Here is a 17740-nt window from a genome sequence, read left to right as displayed (position 1 = left end):
TCAGATTATTTAATGACCACACAGTCAAGCTGGTGGAATTCATGTTCAGTACAGGATGTTACACAATAGGCTGATTCCCGTCAAACATAACATAAAACACAACAACATACAGTATACAGTACATGCACGAGGTGGCTATGTGATGTTGTCATAGAGTGTTCAGAGTTCGAATTGCACGTGGGTAGAATGTTTTTAAATCGCGATGTTTTGGCGGGCAGTGAGCTGTAGCGCCTCCCTGACGGCAGCAGGTGGAAGATGTGGTGAGCTGGGAGGGAGGGATCAGAAATGGTTTTCTTCACCCTTGACACGGCCCGTTTGAGATTGAGTGATTCTATTGATGGGAGGGGAGTGCTGATCATTTTGGATACTTTGTTGACAATGCGCTGTAGTTTATTACGGGAGTGAGTGTCTAAACTTCTGTACCAAACTGTTATTGATGAAGTGAGCATGCTTTGGATGATGGCTGTGTAAAATCGGATTAGGAGATGTTTCCTCACTCTGTAAATCTTGAGCTGACGGAGAACGAAAAGTCTTTGGTTGGCTTTTTTATAAATGTGACCTGAATTGATTTTCCATTTGAGGTTATTGCTTATGTGAGTGCCAAGAAATTTGAATGAGTCAGTGGTGGATATGGGTTCGCCTGAGATGAGTAGGGGGGTCTTGGGTTGTGCCTTACATCTGAGATCAATGATATGTTCATGTGTTTTTGATGTGTTGAGTAAGAGGTTATTGTCTGTGCACCAAGTGACTACTTTGTGTGTTTGAGTGCGGTATTCTGTTTTGTTGTTGTTAGAGATGAGACCTATGATGGTTGTGTCATCTGCGTATTTATATATTTTAACTGAACTATACCTATTCCTTCGCTCCATAGTGGCTGCCTCACCCCCTGAGTTTCTCCAGCATTTATGTCCACCTACAATAGTAATGTGCTCTGGCAGTTCATTCCATATGTCCACCACACCCTGCTTCCCCTTGTTGTTCCTATTAAAACTTTCCACTCTCAACTTAAACATAGTAACATAGGAAATAAGCGCAGGAGTAGACCATTCGGCCCTTCGAGCAAGCACCGCCATTCAATATGATCATGGCTGATCATCTAAAATCAGTACCCCGTTCCTGCTTTTTCCCCATATCCCTTGATTCTAGCCCTAAGAGCTAACTCTAACTCTCTCTTGAAAACATCCAGTGAATTGGCCTCCATTGTATTCGGTGGCAGAGAATTCCACAGATTCACAACTAGAGACTGGAATACACTGGAATACAGACTCTACACATACATCCTATCAATTCACATCATTATTTTATATACCTCTATAATATCTCTACACAGCCTCCTGTGTTCTAAGGAATAAAATCCTTGCCTGTTCATTTAGAATGTAGGCATCTACCTGACAATGCGAAAAATTGCATAATTTCCCTGTCCCCTTAAAAGAAAACTAGACTATTCCAATTTAGGTAACTGTTGCCCTAACAGCCAGGTTTTAATCATCACTAAAGTGAAGGAAGATGCCATCGACAGTGCTGTCAAGGGTTAGTTCATAAGTTCATAAGTCATAGGAACAGAATTAGGCCATTCAGCCCATCAAGTCTACTCAACCATTCAACCATTGCTGATCCAGCTTTCCCTCTCAACCCCATTCTCCTGCCTTCTCCCCATAACACCAAACACCCTTACTAATCAAGAATCTGTCAATCTCTGTCGTAAAAATATCCATTGACTTGGCCTCCGCAGCTGTCTGTGGTAATGAATTCCACAGAATCACCACACTCTGATAAATAAATTACTCATCTCTTTTCTAAAGCTCAGTGGATAATTTTAAGGCAGAGATAGATAGATTCTTGATTTGTACGGGTGTCAGAGGTTATGGGGAGAAGGCAGGAGAATAGGGTTGGGAGGGAGAGATAGATCAGCCATGATTGAATGGCGGAGTAGACTTGATAGGTTGAATGACCTAATACTCTTATTCCTTCTGACCTTATGTCCTTTCATTCTGAGGCCGTGTCCTCTAGTCCGAGTCTCTCCCACTAGTGGAAACATCCTCTCCACGTTCACTATATCCAGGCCTTTCACTAATTAGTTCGGCACGCACACACTATTGCCCAGGTCCACTCAGCTATAGATTTGATCACCCAGAAGTCAAGACAAAGAGCTGAATTTCATAGGTGAAAGTGACCAGCCTTGATCGAGTGTAGTATCAAGGAGGTCTGATGAAGCTGAATATAATGGGCATCAAGGGCGAATGCTTGGAGTTTTATATTTGCACGAGGGCAAATATTTGCGATTATTGTCCAGGCCCAGGATAGTGCCATGGCAGACACAAGAGACTGCAGATGCTGGAATCGTGAGCAAAACACAAAGCGCTAGAGGAACTCGGCGGGTCAGGCAGCATCCATGGAGAGAAGTGGACAGACAATGTTTTGGGTCGGGACCCTTCTTCAGACTGAGGATACAGCTCAGTTCAGTTTATTGTCACGTGTACTGATGGTACGGCTTAAAGCTTTTTTGGTGCATGCTAACGAGTCAGCAGAAAGACAATACGCGCATACAATCGATCCATTTACAATGTACATGGATACATGATAGTAGAATAATATTTAGTGGAAGGTAAAACCAACATGTCCGATCATGGATCGTCCGAGGGTCATCAAAGAGGTAGATAGTAGTAGGACAAAGTCTGAATAAGGATTCTTATCCCAAAACGTTATCTGTCTATTTCCTCTCCACAGATGCTGCCTGACCTGATGATCTTTCCAGCACTTTGTATGTTGAGGCAGTGCCCAATGCACAGCCATCTTCACGGAGGACTTTTCTTCTCCCAGAAGGTCAGAAGAGGAGTGTTTTAGTGATGATTGCACCCTGATCAATTACATTCATGACCATGCAGCAAGTCTCAAGTGTGTGCGGACATGGCCTGATAAGTGGCAGCTGACATTTGTGCCATGGAAGTGCCAGGCAATGAGCATGCTTGTCCAATAAGACAATTGCCAACCTTATGCCCGTGATGTTCAATGATAACATGTTTCACATTCATTAACCACTGGATGACCATTGATCAGCAATTCAACAGAACCCACCACATCAATACAGAGGCGATGGACACAAAGTGCTGGAGTAACTCAGCAGGTCAGGCAGCATCTCTGGAGAAAAGGAATAGGTGACGTTTTGGGTCGAGACCCTTCCTCAGACTGAGAGTCAGGGGAGAGGGAAAAGAAAGATATAAAAAGGTACAGAACAGATCAGAACTGGCATCGACTGCCAAAGAGCCCACAACGATCCATTGTTGGCTTGTAGGAGGTGACGACGAGAGGATATGAACCGTAAAGCTAGCAGGATGACTAGGAAGGGGAAGGGACAGAGAGAGAGAGGAAATTTGCATTTGCATCAGAGTTACTTGAAAATAGAGAAATCAACATTCATACCGCTGGTAAAACTGGGGCTGCAAGAGGAGGCTAGGAGCTGGATATATTGCTTCATGACAAATGTCATGACATCCAATGCTTTTTCAGCATCTGCTAAGTATAGGTTGGAAGATTGCTAGACTCCTCTCCACTTGTCTGAATGAATGCTGATCCAACAATAAGGAAGTTCTCTTCATTCATGACAAATCAGCCCACATCATTGGCACCACAATCAGCTCTGGTAAGGAAATGTTATTTCAACATCAGCACCCGACAGCTCTAGACCATCTACAACATGCAGTGCAGATGTCCTAGCCTACAATGAGAATTTCCCAAATATGCAACCTCTATCACCAAGAACAAAGAACATTCAGCACAGGATCAGGCCTTTCAGCCCACAGGGTGAACGTGCTGAACATGATGCCAAGATGTTTTATTTAGCGAATGCAAAGTCCTTTAGCCAAGCAGTTGCCTCTTGGTTTGCTGTATGAAGGGTGACAAGTCCTCCTTTGAGTCTTTGTTGAGGGCATGCTTCAATGATGTGTTGCATTGTTTGCTGCTCTCCACAAGCACACCGTGGGGTTGGACTGCTGCCCCATTTGTGAAGGCTGGCCAAGCAGGGGCCATGTCCAGTCCTGAATCTATTCAGCGTCGTCCACTGCTTGCTTGGGAGATTGGTGCCAGGGACCAGTAGGGTGGGGTCTGACACCAGATGTTTATTTGGGACGTCCTTGGACTCCCATTCCTTTTTCCAAGCTGATTGGATGGTGAAATCAGCTGGTGGTAGGTTCTTCCAAATTGGTCGTCTAGATGGAAGTCGAGCAGTGGGTGGGTTGAAGATGTCCATGTGAATTGGCAGGTGAGGGGAGTTTTTGGTCTTTTGGAGCATCCTTTGAGTGAGGACTACTCGCCGGATGTGTGGAGGGGCTATGTTGGATAGGACAGGGAGCCAGGGGAGTGGTGTTGAGCGGATTGTTCCTGTGATGATCCTCATTGTTGGGTTCAATTGGGTGTCCACATGGTGTGTGTGGGATGACCTGGACCAAACAGGGGCACAATATTTGGCTGAAGAAAATGCAAGGGCTAGTGCTGAAATGCGCAGTGTGGGGGCTGCTGCCCCCCACTTTGAGCCAGCAAGCTTACTGAGGAGATTGTTTCTGGACTTCACCTTAGCTGCCAAGATAAACTTATCTCATCTACCTGCACATGATCCATATCCACCCATTCCCTGCATATCCACAAACCTAATTGAAAGCCTCTTAAACTCCACAATCAAATCTGTCTCTACCATCTGACCTGGCAGCACATTCCAGTGCTGGAGCAACTGGACAGGTCAGAAAACATCTGTGGAGGGAATGGACAGATGACATTTTGGGTCCAAACCCTCCTTCAGATTTCCACTTAACAGTTCTTCTGGCACTTCCAACAATACACCAACAATGTATTTTTTTATTAGAGGTAAAGGTGCAACCAACTGGGTCCTTAAAGCAACTATAAAACAAAAATAAGTAATTTTAAAGAAAGAGGTCCAATTCCTGACGATTTCATCCAAGATGGTGCACAACCCAGGTGATTCTTTGTGTGCTGGTCAGAGAAGTGGATCTGCAATCATGCATTACAATTGCTCCACTCTTTTAAATCTCTATTCCTACAGCAACATTTCTTATCAATACACTGTGAATGGCTCGTTTGTAATTGTGTATTGTCTTTCTGCTATCCGGTTAGCACGCAACAAAAGCTTTTCATCGTACAAGTTGGGAAAAGGGGAAGTACAATGGGATCTGGGGGTCCGTGTACATCAGTCTAATAAAGTAAGCATACGGGTACAGCAGGCAGTGAAGAAAGCAAATGGCATGTTGGCCTTTATTACAAGAATAATCGAATATAGGAGCAAAGAGGTCCTTCTGCAGTTGTACAGAGCCCTAGTGAGACCACACCTGGAGTATTGTCTACAGTTTTGGTCCCCTAATTTGAGGAAGGACATTCTTGCTATTGAGGGAGTACAGCGTAGATTTACAAGGTTAATTCCCGGGATGGTGGGACTGTCATATGCTGAGAGAATGGAGCAGTTGGGCTTATACACTCTGGAGTTTAGAAGGATGAGAGGGAATCTCATTGAAACATATAAGATTGTTAAGGGCTTGGACACGCTCGAGGCAGGAAACATGTTCCCGATGTTGGGGGAGTCCAGAACCAGGGACCACAGTTTAAGAATAAGGAGTAAGCCATTTAGAACGGAGACGAGGAAACACTTTTTCTCACAGTGAGTGGTGAGTCTGTGAAATTCTCTGCCTCAGAGGGAGGTGGAGGCGGGTTCTCTGGATGCTTTCAAGAGAGAGCTAGATAGGGCTCTTAAAATTAGGAGAATTAGGGGATATGGGGAGAAGGCAGGAATGGGGTACTGATTGGAGATGATCAGCCATGATCACATTGAATGGCGGTGCTGGCTTGAAGGGCCGAATGGCCTACTCCTGCACCTATTGTCTATTGTCTATTATTGTCTGCCTCGGTACATGTGACAATAAACTAAACTAAAATGACAGATGTTGAAAGTTGAAAAATCCAAATGAACATGCGGTGTTAATTGTCCGATAACCATCCTGTTAGAATCATCGAGTGTCAAATACTGGCACAACTTCATCATCTTCTTCTTCTTGCGAATGAAACATAAACCAAAGGAATAGTTGGATCTCAAGCCGGGTGTTGAGCAGCCAGGTTGTTGTCTCTGTGTCAATGCCTGCCAGGCTCTCAGCTCCATTTGGTGGGTGGTAGAGCGGGCACCCAGAGATGACTCAGATTCAGTTTCAGATTCATATTCAGATTCAATCTTTATTGTCATTGTGCGGTGTACAGTACAGAGACAACGAAATGCAGTTAGTATCTCCCCAGAAGAGCAAACATAGAATAATGAGCAATATATATATATATATATACGTAGCAATAGATATATATATGTAGCATATATATAGACATGGTAGGCTGTCTGTTGACTAATATGCTCTGTTGTGCTGAAGCAAAGCAAGAATTTCATTGTTCTATCAGGGACACATGACAATAAACTCTCTTGACTTGACTCTTCTCAAGAAGAAGAAGAGGATTGGGTGTAAAATACCGGTGCAACACAAACACAACTATCCATGGGATATAAATTGATGGTCTTGGTGCTGTACCTTTCCTCTCAGGAGTACTCCCATCTCTGAAGGGCAAATGTGTTCTCCCCATTGTGGAAAGCAAAATAATTCAGCACTTCCGATGACAGACACAAAACGTTGGAGTAACTCAGTGGGTCAGATGGCATCTATGGAGAAAAGGAATAGGTGGCGTTCGGGTCGAGACGCTTCTTCACTCTGAAAGTCATGGGAAAGGGAAACAAGAGATATAGGAGGTGATTAACGCAGTGCTTCCTAAAATGGTGAATGGCTCACCCAAGGGTGAATGAAATTATTTTGGGGTGAATGAGTTAATTTATGTTTTTTGCTCATGTGACTAAATAAATTATATATATTATACACAAGATAGAATAAGACGAAAATTACCAAAAAACATAAGAAAATTTAGTCGAGGGTGAATGAAATGTTTGTGATAAAGACTCAAGGGTCTTCTTCTTGCATGTGGTGTGTAAGGACAACTTGTTCTATTTGATCTTATTTGATTGTGCACGCTGGGTTGATTGCATTCGTCGAAACACATGAAGGTTGCAATCTTCCACCCAAGACTCAAGGGTGAATAACACTGAAATAGTTTAACAAGCACTGATATAGAGAGATATAGGACAAATTAATGAAAGATTTGCCAAAAAGTAACGATGATCAAGGGAACAGGTTAGCTGTGGCCTAGGTGACAATGAGTTACAGACAATGAGATAGCAACAAGACGGCTTTGAAGCTAGTTTAACGACTTGGGTGGGGGATTTTCAGAACGAAAAATGTTCAATTTATTACCTGTGTAGGAAGGAACTGCCCAAACTGGTTTAACCCGAAGTTAGACACAAAACGCTGGAGTAACTCAGCGGGACAGGCAGCATCTCTGGGGAGAAGGAATGGGTGATGTTTCGGGTCAAGACCCTTCTTCAGACAGAAGAAATGTCTCGTCCCGAAACGTCACCCATTCCTTCTCTCCAGAGATGCTCCCTGTCCCACTGAGTTACTCCAGCGTTTTGTGTCTAACTTCAATGAATTAAGTAGTTTAGAATGGGTGGGGTGTTTGTTTTTTAAATTATAAACACGTTGTTGTAAAGATATTAGTTTCTTGGCGGTGGGGTTGGTTTGGGGAATCCATTATTTGTTGTGTTTTTCTTTGATAACCATTAGAAGGAAACTAGTAATGTCAATGAAGGACCATTTCCCCATTGATGAGCGCTTGTAACTTTACCACAAAGCCGTTTTGGGGACGTGATTTTGAGCCGCCAATGAAAATTGACACATATTTAAAAGGAAACTTCGAAACGGGCATTTTATGAGCGTCTTCTTAGAAAGTGCGGCGGGTTCTGATGCGTGTGTGTGTCTCTCCAGCGTGGCGTGAACTTTGTAAACTCACGTCCTCTCCCCGTGAATCTCTCTCTCTCTCTCTCTCTGTGCCGCCCACTGTGCGAAACTTCGGCGGAGTTTTCCTGCCGTTTCCCTGAAATAAGGACCAGGCGAATGGAGCGGAATGTGGGAATTGAGCCGGCGGCGAAGCGAGGGCCAAGGGGAACGGAAAGAGTAGAACTGAAGGGAAACTGAAGAACGGTGGAGGCTGAAATTAAAAAGGGGAGGTGGAGCGAAAGCGAAAAACAACACACACAGGACAGAACGAAAGATGACAAGGCGTGCAGGAGTAAGTGCATTTCCACACGTGTTTTCGCCGGCTACATGTTCATCAATCCACCTTGAAAATGCCGGGAGTGGGTGGGAGGGGGATCCCCCCCGCACTGCCTATAAAGTGTATAGTGAATGCAATGAGAGGCATCCTTGGTCTCAGTCACACAGTGCCGTTCAACTTCCAAGTTGTATCAACTTCTCTCGTTCGCTGAACATCGCGATGAGCCGACCAGTCGCCGCCGGTTAGTTCGGATATGTTGAGAATATTTTATGTTCATTTTATATCAACATTTTTTTTTAAAGTATCATTAGAAAATCTGTATCCAGCGTTACAAAACTCGATTGCACCTCGACGTGTGCATTATAGTGGCGCAGCGGTACAGCGCCTTGCCTGAACAAGGGTCTCGACCCGAAAAGTCACCCATTATAACATTGTAAACTGTCCCTAGCGTGGGTGGTGATCGGTGGTCGTCGCGGACGCTGTGTCTCTAAACTAAAACAAAATTAGAGGGGGAAAATGTCAGGAGAGCGATTTAAACGGCACAGAACTTTGAATTGATTTTAATTACAGGTTTGGCTCCCAAGCAATGGAAAGTTGCAATCCTGGCCATCCTTCATCTCTTCTGCTTCTCCGTCGGGAATCCGATTGAACGACAGCATAACATAGATGTGGGGAAATGCCTGACTATCTCTAGACACCTACTTGAAGAGGTGAAGGAGTGTCTGGTCCATGTAAGTCATTGATAACTTCTTGCAAAGTGGGCGCTTCAAGCTGCGAGTTTTGTGTTTAAAGAAGAAAGGAAGAGGTGGGCTGAGGGAGAGCTGAGAAGGGGAGGAGAAAGTAGGGATTGCCTGAAATTAGAGAAGTCAATGTTTATGCCGCTGGGGTGTAAACTGCCCAAGCGGAATATCAGGTGCTGCTCCTCCAAGTTAAAGTGGTCCTCACTCCAGCCATGGAGGAGGCCCAGGACAGAAAGGTCGGATTCGGAATGGGAGGGGGAGTTGAAGTGCTGAGCCACCGGGAGATTGGTTATTATGAACCGAGCGGAGGTGTTCGGCGAAGCGATCGCCAAGCCTGCGCTTGGTCTCACCGATGTAAAGCTGCTGACACCTAGAGCAGCGGATACAATAGATGAGGTTGGAGGAGGTGCAGGTGAACCTCTGCCGCACCTGGAAAGACTGTTGGGTCCTTGAATGGAGTCAATGGGGGTGGGGGTGGGGGGGAGGCAGTGACAAGTGTAGCATTTCCTGCGGTTGCAAGGAAAAGTGCCCGGAGAGGGGGGTGGTGAATCTGAAGAGGTGCGTTTTCACACTTCTATGCCTCTTGCCTGATGAGAGATGGAAGAGAGTGGCCAAGATGAAACGTAATTACGCTGGTGGCTTTGCCGAGGCAGCATGGTGTAATGGAGTCAATGGAAGGGAGGTTGGTTCTTCGTTTTCTTTAGTGTGGCGTGCACAGCCTAAAGTTGTTGGACAACTTGTTCTATTTGATCTTCCGTTTGTGCAGTGGAGTTGGTTGCGATGGGACGACAGATGGCACAATGGGCTAAGTGTTCGGCTGGCGACCGGTAGGTAGCCGGTTCGAATCCCGCTTGGACTGCATGCATACTGTTGTTGTGTCCTTGGGGCAAGACACTTCACACACCTTTGCCTGTGTGTAATGTAATTATGTGAAGCACTTTGGGGTCAATGCAAGTTGACTGAAAATGTGCTATATAAATAAGAATATTAGTCAAAACAGGGCGGACCACGTGAAGGTTGCAATCTTCCACCCCGGAGGTTGGTTCGAAATGTAGAAAATCTATATTGCATAAATGTACAAACAAGAAACTGCAGATGCTGATAAATACAGAAGGACACTAGGTGCTTGAGATAGCATCAGGTCAGATAGCATGAAGGATCCCGACTCAAAACGTCACCTACCCATGTTGCCCAGAGATACTGCCTGACCTGTTGAGTTACTCCAGCACTTTGTGTCATTTTTTTTCTAAAGAGTATTTTAAAAATCATTACAGAGAAAAGGTGACCAGAAGAAGGCCAGGTCACTCATTCATTTATCAGTTTTCTTAATTCCCGCTTTGGTGCCTATATCCTCTTCTGTTTTATCCGTGGCTTATTCGATCACACCGAGAAAACACGTGGAATTTATCCCGCACAGTGGATTCTGGTGGACCTTTGGTTTCGGGTCGAGACCCTTCTTCAGACTCGACCCGAAACGTCACCAGTTCCTTCTGTCCAGTGTCGATCTTCGGTTTGAACCAGCATCTGCAGTTCATTCACTTTTAATAGCTGCTGGTGTTAATATCTGCTGTTGTTTTTTACTAGCCGGACGTGACTGATGGGTTTAACTGCAGCGACACTGACATGGTGTTGGAAGATATCACGGCGAGTAAGACCGACACCGTCCTGGCTTGTTCCCCGGAGCAGGTAAAAGAAAGCAAGCGCGTTGTGACATTAGAGACAATTTTTGTCCCCCCCCCCCCCCCCCCCCCCCTCCCTCCCCCTTGGTCAAACAATTCCAAACGTGTTTTTTTCTCCGTGAATCTGCAGGAATCGGCCAGGTGCAAAGAAAGCCCGCAGAACTGCCTCCGCTCCAGCCAGGTAGGTCAAAGCAGATTTTAATTCACCCAACTCGCAGTTCAGTCGCTGAATTAATTTGAGTCCGGCATCACACCGTGTTTTTTGGTTTTTTTATCCACAGTGCTACCAAAATATCACCGCGGATCTGCTGATCTACGAGGGTAAACTGCAGAACTTCACACAAGTCACCAATAACGTGCGCAAGGGCATAGCCAGTCTCCTAAAGGTAAAAGTGCAATTCTACTCAAACTAAAGTTATGTGTCTTTAAAATAAATGAGTGAACGGTGAAACTCCGCGGAGGGAGAAAAACTACATGCCCCGGAAAATCCAGCCTTTATTTTGGTGGATTCCTTGAAGTACAGGGCGGGATCCATGTTTAAGTGAAGGAAAAATGATGGTATTTATTCTGGTGCAGAATGGGGCATGTCGCAAGGCATAACTCGTAGACGAGCTCCAGCGTCACTGCTCAAGCCCCATTCCTGGTTACAGTCGAACAAGTCACAGACGTCGTTAATATCTCCCTTTATTCAGCCAATCTGTCTTTCCAAAGAAAACAAACCCGCACTACCTTGCTCCTTATCCAGCATCACTCTTCAAGACGGCTCAAAGCATCGCTGACTCCAACATCCGCGCCCACACCTGCACTTCCCGACGAAATCTGGTATCTGCCTCTAACTTAAAGGAAACACTGAAGGCGGATCCGGACCCGAAACATCACCGCTACACGTTCTCTAGAGATGCTGCCTGACGTAGAAACATAGAAAACAGGTGCAAGAGGAGGCCATTCGGCCCTTCGAGCCAGCACCGCCATTCATTGTGACCATGGCTATCAATAACCCATGCCTGCCTTCTCCCCATATCCCTCGACTCCACTAGCCCCTAAGTTCTATCTAACTCTCTCTTAAATCCATCCAGTGACTTGGCCTCCACTGCCCTCAGTGGCAGGGAATTCCATAAATTCACAACTCTCTGGGTGAAAAAGTATTTTCTCGCCTCAGTCTTAAATGACCTCCCCTTTATTCTAAAATACCGACCTACCGAGTTACTCCAGCACTTTGGGGGGTTTTTGTGTGAATCTGCAGCTGCAGTTTCTTGTTTCTACATGAATGAAGCGCTCTGAGATTTATACTATCTCTTATACCCGGCATCACCAACACATTGCTCCGCATTTGTTTCTGCAGTTACTCATTTTACTATTGTTGACATGTCCCCACTAATGGCTTCTATTCCCATTCCAAACTGTACTGTTTCCACAAGCTGTAGAAATGCTCCAGGAATTACCTTCGTCCCACACTTTATATGCCATCATCATTCAATGGCAAAGCATCCATAGAACAGTACAGTACAGGAACAGGCCCTTCAGCCCACAATGGGTGCAGAATATGATGCTAAATTAAATCTCCTCTGCTTGCATGTGATCCAAATTCCTTCATTCACTGCATATCCATGTGCCTATAGCCAAAAGCCTCTTAAATGCCTCCCATATCCTAGCAAATGTGTGTCCGCATATAACATCTTAACACCAGCACCACCCAAGCATCCTATCTCGAAACAAATACATTTCGCACCAACTAGTGCTTTGGCATTCGGTGTTGGAAAAATGAAATGTCCTCAACATATATTAAGAACAACACAATCATCTTCATCCATCAAAGTCTGTAACCTCACAGAAGTATTAGAGAAGACTTTAGCATCCCTGAAAATGGAGAAGCAAGGGAAAATACAGTTGATAGACACAAAAGCTGGAGCAAGTCAGCGGGACAGGCAGCATCTCTGGTGAGAAGAAATGGGCGACGTTTCGGGTCGAGACCCTCCAAATATTGTTGAGGTTTTTTTTCAAACCTCTCTAGTTATAGGACAGGTACCAAGGAATGGAAAGCTGCCAACATTGTAATGTTAGTTTTGAATGGGTCGAGTCTGCAGTAGGGTCCCGACCCAAAATGTCAGTCATCCTTGTTCTCCAGAGATACTGCATGGTTGGCTGAGCTACTCTGGCACATTGTGTCTGACATTGCTGCATTATCCACTTTGAAACCTAGATTTTTTTATGCCTCGCAACACCGGAAATCCAGCTTTGCAACTACCTCCACACTGATAACTGTTCCTTTACGTTCAGTCTTCCTGCGGCTTCTGCTTATTTCACCTCAGAATTGTCTGCTCTGCCTTTAGCCACCTACATTCCAATGTCTGGGGAATCCTTTCATCACCATCCTGCAGATAATGTCACCTTCCTTGCATTCCTCTGAACTCGAGCATAGGATCTCACATAATCGATCCATGTCAAGACTCAAACTCCACGGGCTAGCACCTTGTGGCGAATTGTTTCCCTACAAAGTCCAGTACCTGTGATTTGTTACGTTCGTTAACTTCATATTGATGGAAGTATTAACGGCATGTTTACTGAATTATTGCCCAGGGAATGTTTGACGGCTTGTTTACTGGTCATTATTTGCCCAGGGAAGCAGCAAGGAGCAACAGAGTGGTGCAGTGATAGAGTAACTGCCTTACAATGCCAGAGACCCGGGTTCGATCCCGACTATGGGTGCTGTCTGTACGGAGTTTATATGTTCTCTCTGTGACCGCATGGGTTTTCTCCGGGTGCTCCGGTTTCCTCCCACACTCCAAAGATAGAAACATAGAAAATAGGTGCAGGAGTAGGCCATTCGGCCCTTTGAGCCTGCACCGCCATTCAATATGATCATGGCTGATCATCCAACTCAGTATCCTGTACCTGCCTTCTCTCCATACCCCCTGATCCCTTTAGCCACAAGGGCCACATCTAACTCCCTCATAAATATAGCCAATGAACTGGCCTCAACTACCTTCTGTGGCAGAGAATTCCACAGATTCACCACTCACTGTGTAAAAAATGATTTTCTCATCTCGGTCCTAAAAGACTTCCCCCTTATCCTTAAATTGTGACCCCCTGTTCTGGACTTCCCCAACATCAGGAATAATCTTCCTGCATCTAGCCTGTCCAACCCCTTAAGAATTTTGTACGTTTCTATAAGATGTACAGGTTTTGTAGGTTAATTGGCTTTGATAAAATTGTACATTGTCCCTAGTGTGATCGCTGGTTGGTGCAGTATCATTGGGCCGAAGGGCCTGATTCTGCACTGTAACTGTAAAGTCTAAAATCAACATATTACTCCAGCAGATGAGCAGTATGATTCCAGTGTACAAGTAAGGACACAGCAAATTAAAACAGTTAAAGGAGTTAAAACAGTTATAATGGGTGACTTCAATCTACATATAAATTGGGTGAATCAAATTGGCAAGGGTGCTGAGGAAGAGGATTTCTTGGAATGTATGCGGGATAGTTTTCTAAACCAACATGTAGAGGAACCAACGAGAGAGCAGGCTATTCTATATTGGGTATTGAGTAATGAGGAAGGGTTAGTTAGCAGTCTTGTTGTGCGTGGCCCCTTGGGCAAGAGTGAACATAATATGGTTGAGTTCTTCATTAGGATGGAGAGTGACATTGCTAATTCAGAAACAGGGGTCCTGAACTTAAAGAAAGGTAACTTTGAGGGTATGAGATGTGAATTGGCCAAGATAGACTGGCAATTGATTCTTAATGGGTTGACGGTGGATATGCAATGGAAGGCATTTAAACACTGCATGGATGAACTACAACAATTGTTCATCCCAGTTTGGCAAAAAAAAAAATCAGGGAAGGTAGTGCATCCATGGATAACAAGGGAAATCAGGGATAGTATCAAAACAAAAGATGAAGCGTACAAATTAGCCATAAAAAGCAGCCTACCAGAGAACTGGGAGAAATTCAGAGTCCAGCAGAGGAGGACAAAGGGCTTAATTAGGAAAGGGAAAATAGATTATGAAAGAAAACTGGCAGGGAACATAAAAACTGACTGCAAAAGCTTTTATAGATATGTGAAGAGAAAAAGATTAGTTAAAACAAATGTAGGTCCCTTGCAGTCAGAAACAGGTGAATTGATCATGGGGAACAAGGACATGGCAGACCAATTGAATAACTACTTTGGTTCTGTCTTCACTAAGGAAGACATAAATAATCTGCCGGAAATAGCAGGGGACCAGGGGTCAAATGAGATGGAGGAACTGAGTGAAATCCAGGTTAGCCGGGAAGTGGTGTTAGGTAAATTGAATGGATTAAAGGCCGATAAATCCCCAGGGCCAGATAGGCTGCATCCCAGAATACTTAAGGAAGTAGCCCCAGAAATAGTGGATGCATTAGTGATAATTTTTCAAAACTCTTTAGATTCTGGAGTAGTTCCTGAGGATTGGAGGGTAGCTAATGTAACCCCACTTTTTAAAAAGGGAGGGAGAGAGAAAACGGGGAATTACAGACCAGTTAGTCTAACATCGGTAGTGGGGAAACTGCTAGAATCAGTTATTAAAGATGGGATAGCAGCACATTTGGAAAGTGGTGAAATCATTGGACAAAGTCAGCATGGATTTATGAAAGGTAAATCATGTCTGATGAATCTTATAGAATTTTTCGAGGATGTAACTAGTAGAGTGGATAAGGGAGAACCAGTGGATGTGTTATATCTGGACTTTCAGAAGGCTTTCGACAAAGTCCCACATAAGAGATTAGTATACAAACTTAAAGCACACGGTATTGAGGGTTCAGTATTGATGTGGATAGAGAACTGGCTGGCAGACAGGAAGCAAAGAGTAGGAGTAAACAGGTCCTTTTCACAATGGCAGGCAGTGACTAGTGGGGTACCGCAAGGCTCAGTGCTGGGACCCAGCTATTTACGAGATATATTAATGATTTGGACGAGGGAATTGAATGCAACATCTCCAAGTTTGCGGATGACACTAAGCTGGGGGGCAGTGTTAGGTGTGAGGAGGATGCTAGGAGGCTGCAAGGTGACTTGGATAGGCTGGGTGAGTGGGCAAATGTTTGGCAGATGCAGTATAATGTGGATAAATGTGAGGTTATCCACTGGTGGCAAAAAACAGGAAAGTAGACTATTATCTGAATGGTGGCCGATTAGGAAAGGTGGAGATGCAAAGAGATCTGGGTGTCATGGTACACCATTCATTGAAAGTAGGCATGCAGGTGCGGCAGGCAGTGAAGAAGGCGAATGGTATGTTAGCATTCATAGCAAAAGGATTTGAGTATATGAGCAGAGAGGTTCTACTGCAGTCGTACAGGGTCCTGGTGAGACTGCACCCGGAGTATTGTGTACAATTTTGGTCTCCGAATCTGAGGAAGGACATTCTTGCCATAGAGGGAGTACAGAGAAGGTTCACCAGACTGATTCCTGGGATGTCAGGACTTTCATATGAAGAAAGACTGGATAGACTCGGTTTGTACTCACTAGAATTTAGAAGATTGAGGGGGGATCTTATAGAAACTTACAAAATTCTTAAGGGGTTGGACAGGCTACATGCAGGAAAATTATTCCCGATGTTGGGGAAGTCCAGAACAAGGGGTCACAGTTTAAGGATAAGGGGGAAATCTTTTAGGACCGAGATGAGGAAAACGCTTTTCACACAGAGAGTGGTGAATCTCTGGAATTCTCTGCCACAGAAGGTAGTTGAGGCCAGTTCATTGGCCATATTTAAGAGGGAGTTAGATTTGGCCCTTGTGGCTAAGGGGATCAGGGGGTATGGAGAGAAGGCAGGTACAAGATACCGAGTTGGATGATCAGCCATGTTCATATTGAATGGCGGTGCAGGCTCGAAGGGCCGAATGGCCTACTCCTGCACCTATTTTCTATGTTTCTAAGTATAGGGTGCAAAAAGAATGATGATAATTTGAGAATGTCGCATGTGTCGCAAGACCAAGGAACGTTTATGAAAATCCAAAAACTGCAGATACTGAAAAATCAGAAACAAAAAAACAGAGAGAATGCTGGAAAGATGGAACAGGTCAAGCAACAACTGTGGAAAGAGAAGGTAGACAAAAATGCTGGAGAAACTCAGCATCTATGGAGCGAAGGAGATAGGAAACGTTTCGGGCCAAAACCGTTCTACAGACGTTTCGGCCCGAAACGTTGCCTATCTCCTTCGCTCCATAGATGCTGCTGCACCTGCTGAGTTTCTCCAGCATTTCTGTGTACCTCTAGAATATTGTTTGTTTTATCAATTCAAATCTTTACTGTAATCCCATCCAATCTACCGTTACTGCTTAATCCTGTTTTTTTATCCTCCTATTTTTAACAATATATCCTTTTTTTAAATTTCCCATTACATTTCTCAGTTGCATTTCTACTTTCTCTGAATTTCCTTCTTTAACAATCCTCCCTTGTTTTCTCAGCTTTGCGACACACTTGTCCTCCGGCAGGTTCTGTTTAATCAAAGATGTACACAATAAGAAATCAATATTTATATCCGGAATTTTGTCGCCTTCCACCTATTTCTTTTGCCAAGAGGAAAACCAACTAATTTTCAATGCAGATTTAATTTCAGTTTACGTAAATATGCTAATCATGTCTCAAGAAATTAACTATTTATGACCCAAAATCTGATTCCTAATTATTGTCATTTCTTTTTTCATAGGCCCTGAATTCTGATCTGACCCATGAAGATGTTTATACTGAGGGTGGCTCAACAGATGAAGAAGAGAGAGTCAACAACTTTCCCCAGAGGATGGCTTTGTGCAAATTACTCCAGTCCTTCAAATTACGTACCATCACAATCAACAGAGTGATGAGCTATCTTAGCCAAGCTGAAAAGTAGCTGTGAAAAGTATACATGGTCTGGCCAACTGTGTTGCCTTAACTTTTTATTTGCACTATTTATATCAAATATTTGCCTTGACACTCCCATTGGAACAATTAATTTATTTAAATATTTATTTATTATTTATCTGTTTATGTGGGATAACTGTTATATTATATTGTCGACCACTGGGTCTGCTAACGTGTAAAGATGATTCATATTTAAGAAACTAGTTTCTTCATACGTAACTGTCAAATAAATGTCCATCCTTGGGCGATTTTACATTAAAGTGTTGTGGTGGTCA

The 17740-nt window shown here is 44.1% G+C and overlaps 1 protein-coding gene across 1 annotated transcript; it reads left to right on the top strand.

Moving 5' to 3' along the window:
- Nucleotides 1-8246: 8246 nt before the first annotated feature.
- Nucleotides 8247-17740, top strand: il12a (interleukin 12a). Its single transcript, XM_055646366.1, has 6 exons — nt 8247-8440; nt 8770-8930; nt 10524-10625; nt 10749-10799; nt 10900-11004; nt 17275-17740. Exons 1-6 carry the CDS (start codon nt 8419-8421, stop codon nt 17452-17454), a joined length of 621 nt encoding a protein of 206 aa, XP_055502341.1. The 5' UTR covers nt 8247-8418; the 3' UTR covers nt 17455-17740.

Source organism: Leucoraja erinacea, chromosome 14, assembly GCF_028641065.1.
Source record: "Leucoraja erinacea ecotype New England chromosome 14, Leri_hhj_1, whole genome shotgun sequence".
Lineage (NCBI taxonomy): Eukaryota > Metazoa > Chordata > Chondrichthyes > Rajiformes > Rajidae > Leucoraja > Leucoraja erinaceus.
This window is presented reverse-complemented; position numbering and strand designations above follow the sequence as displayed.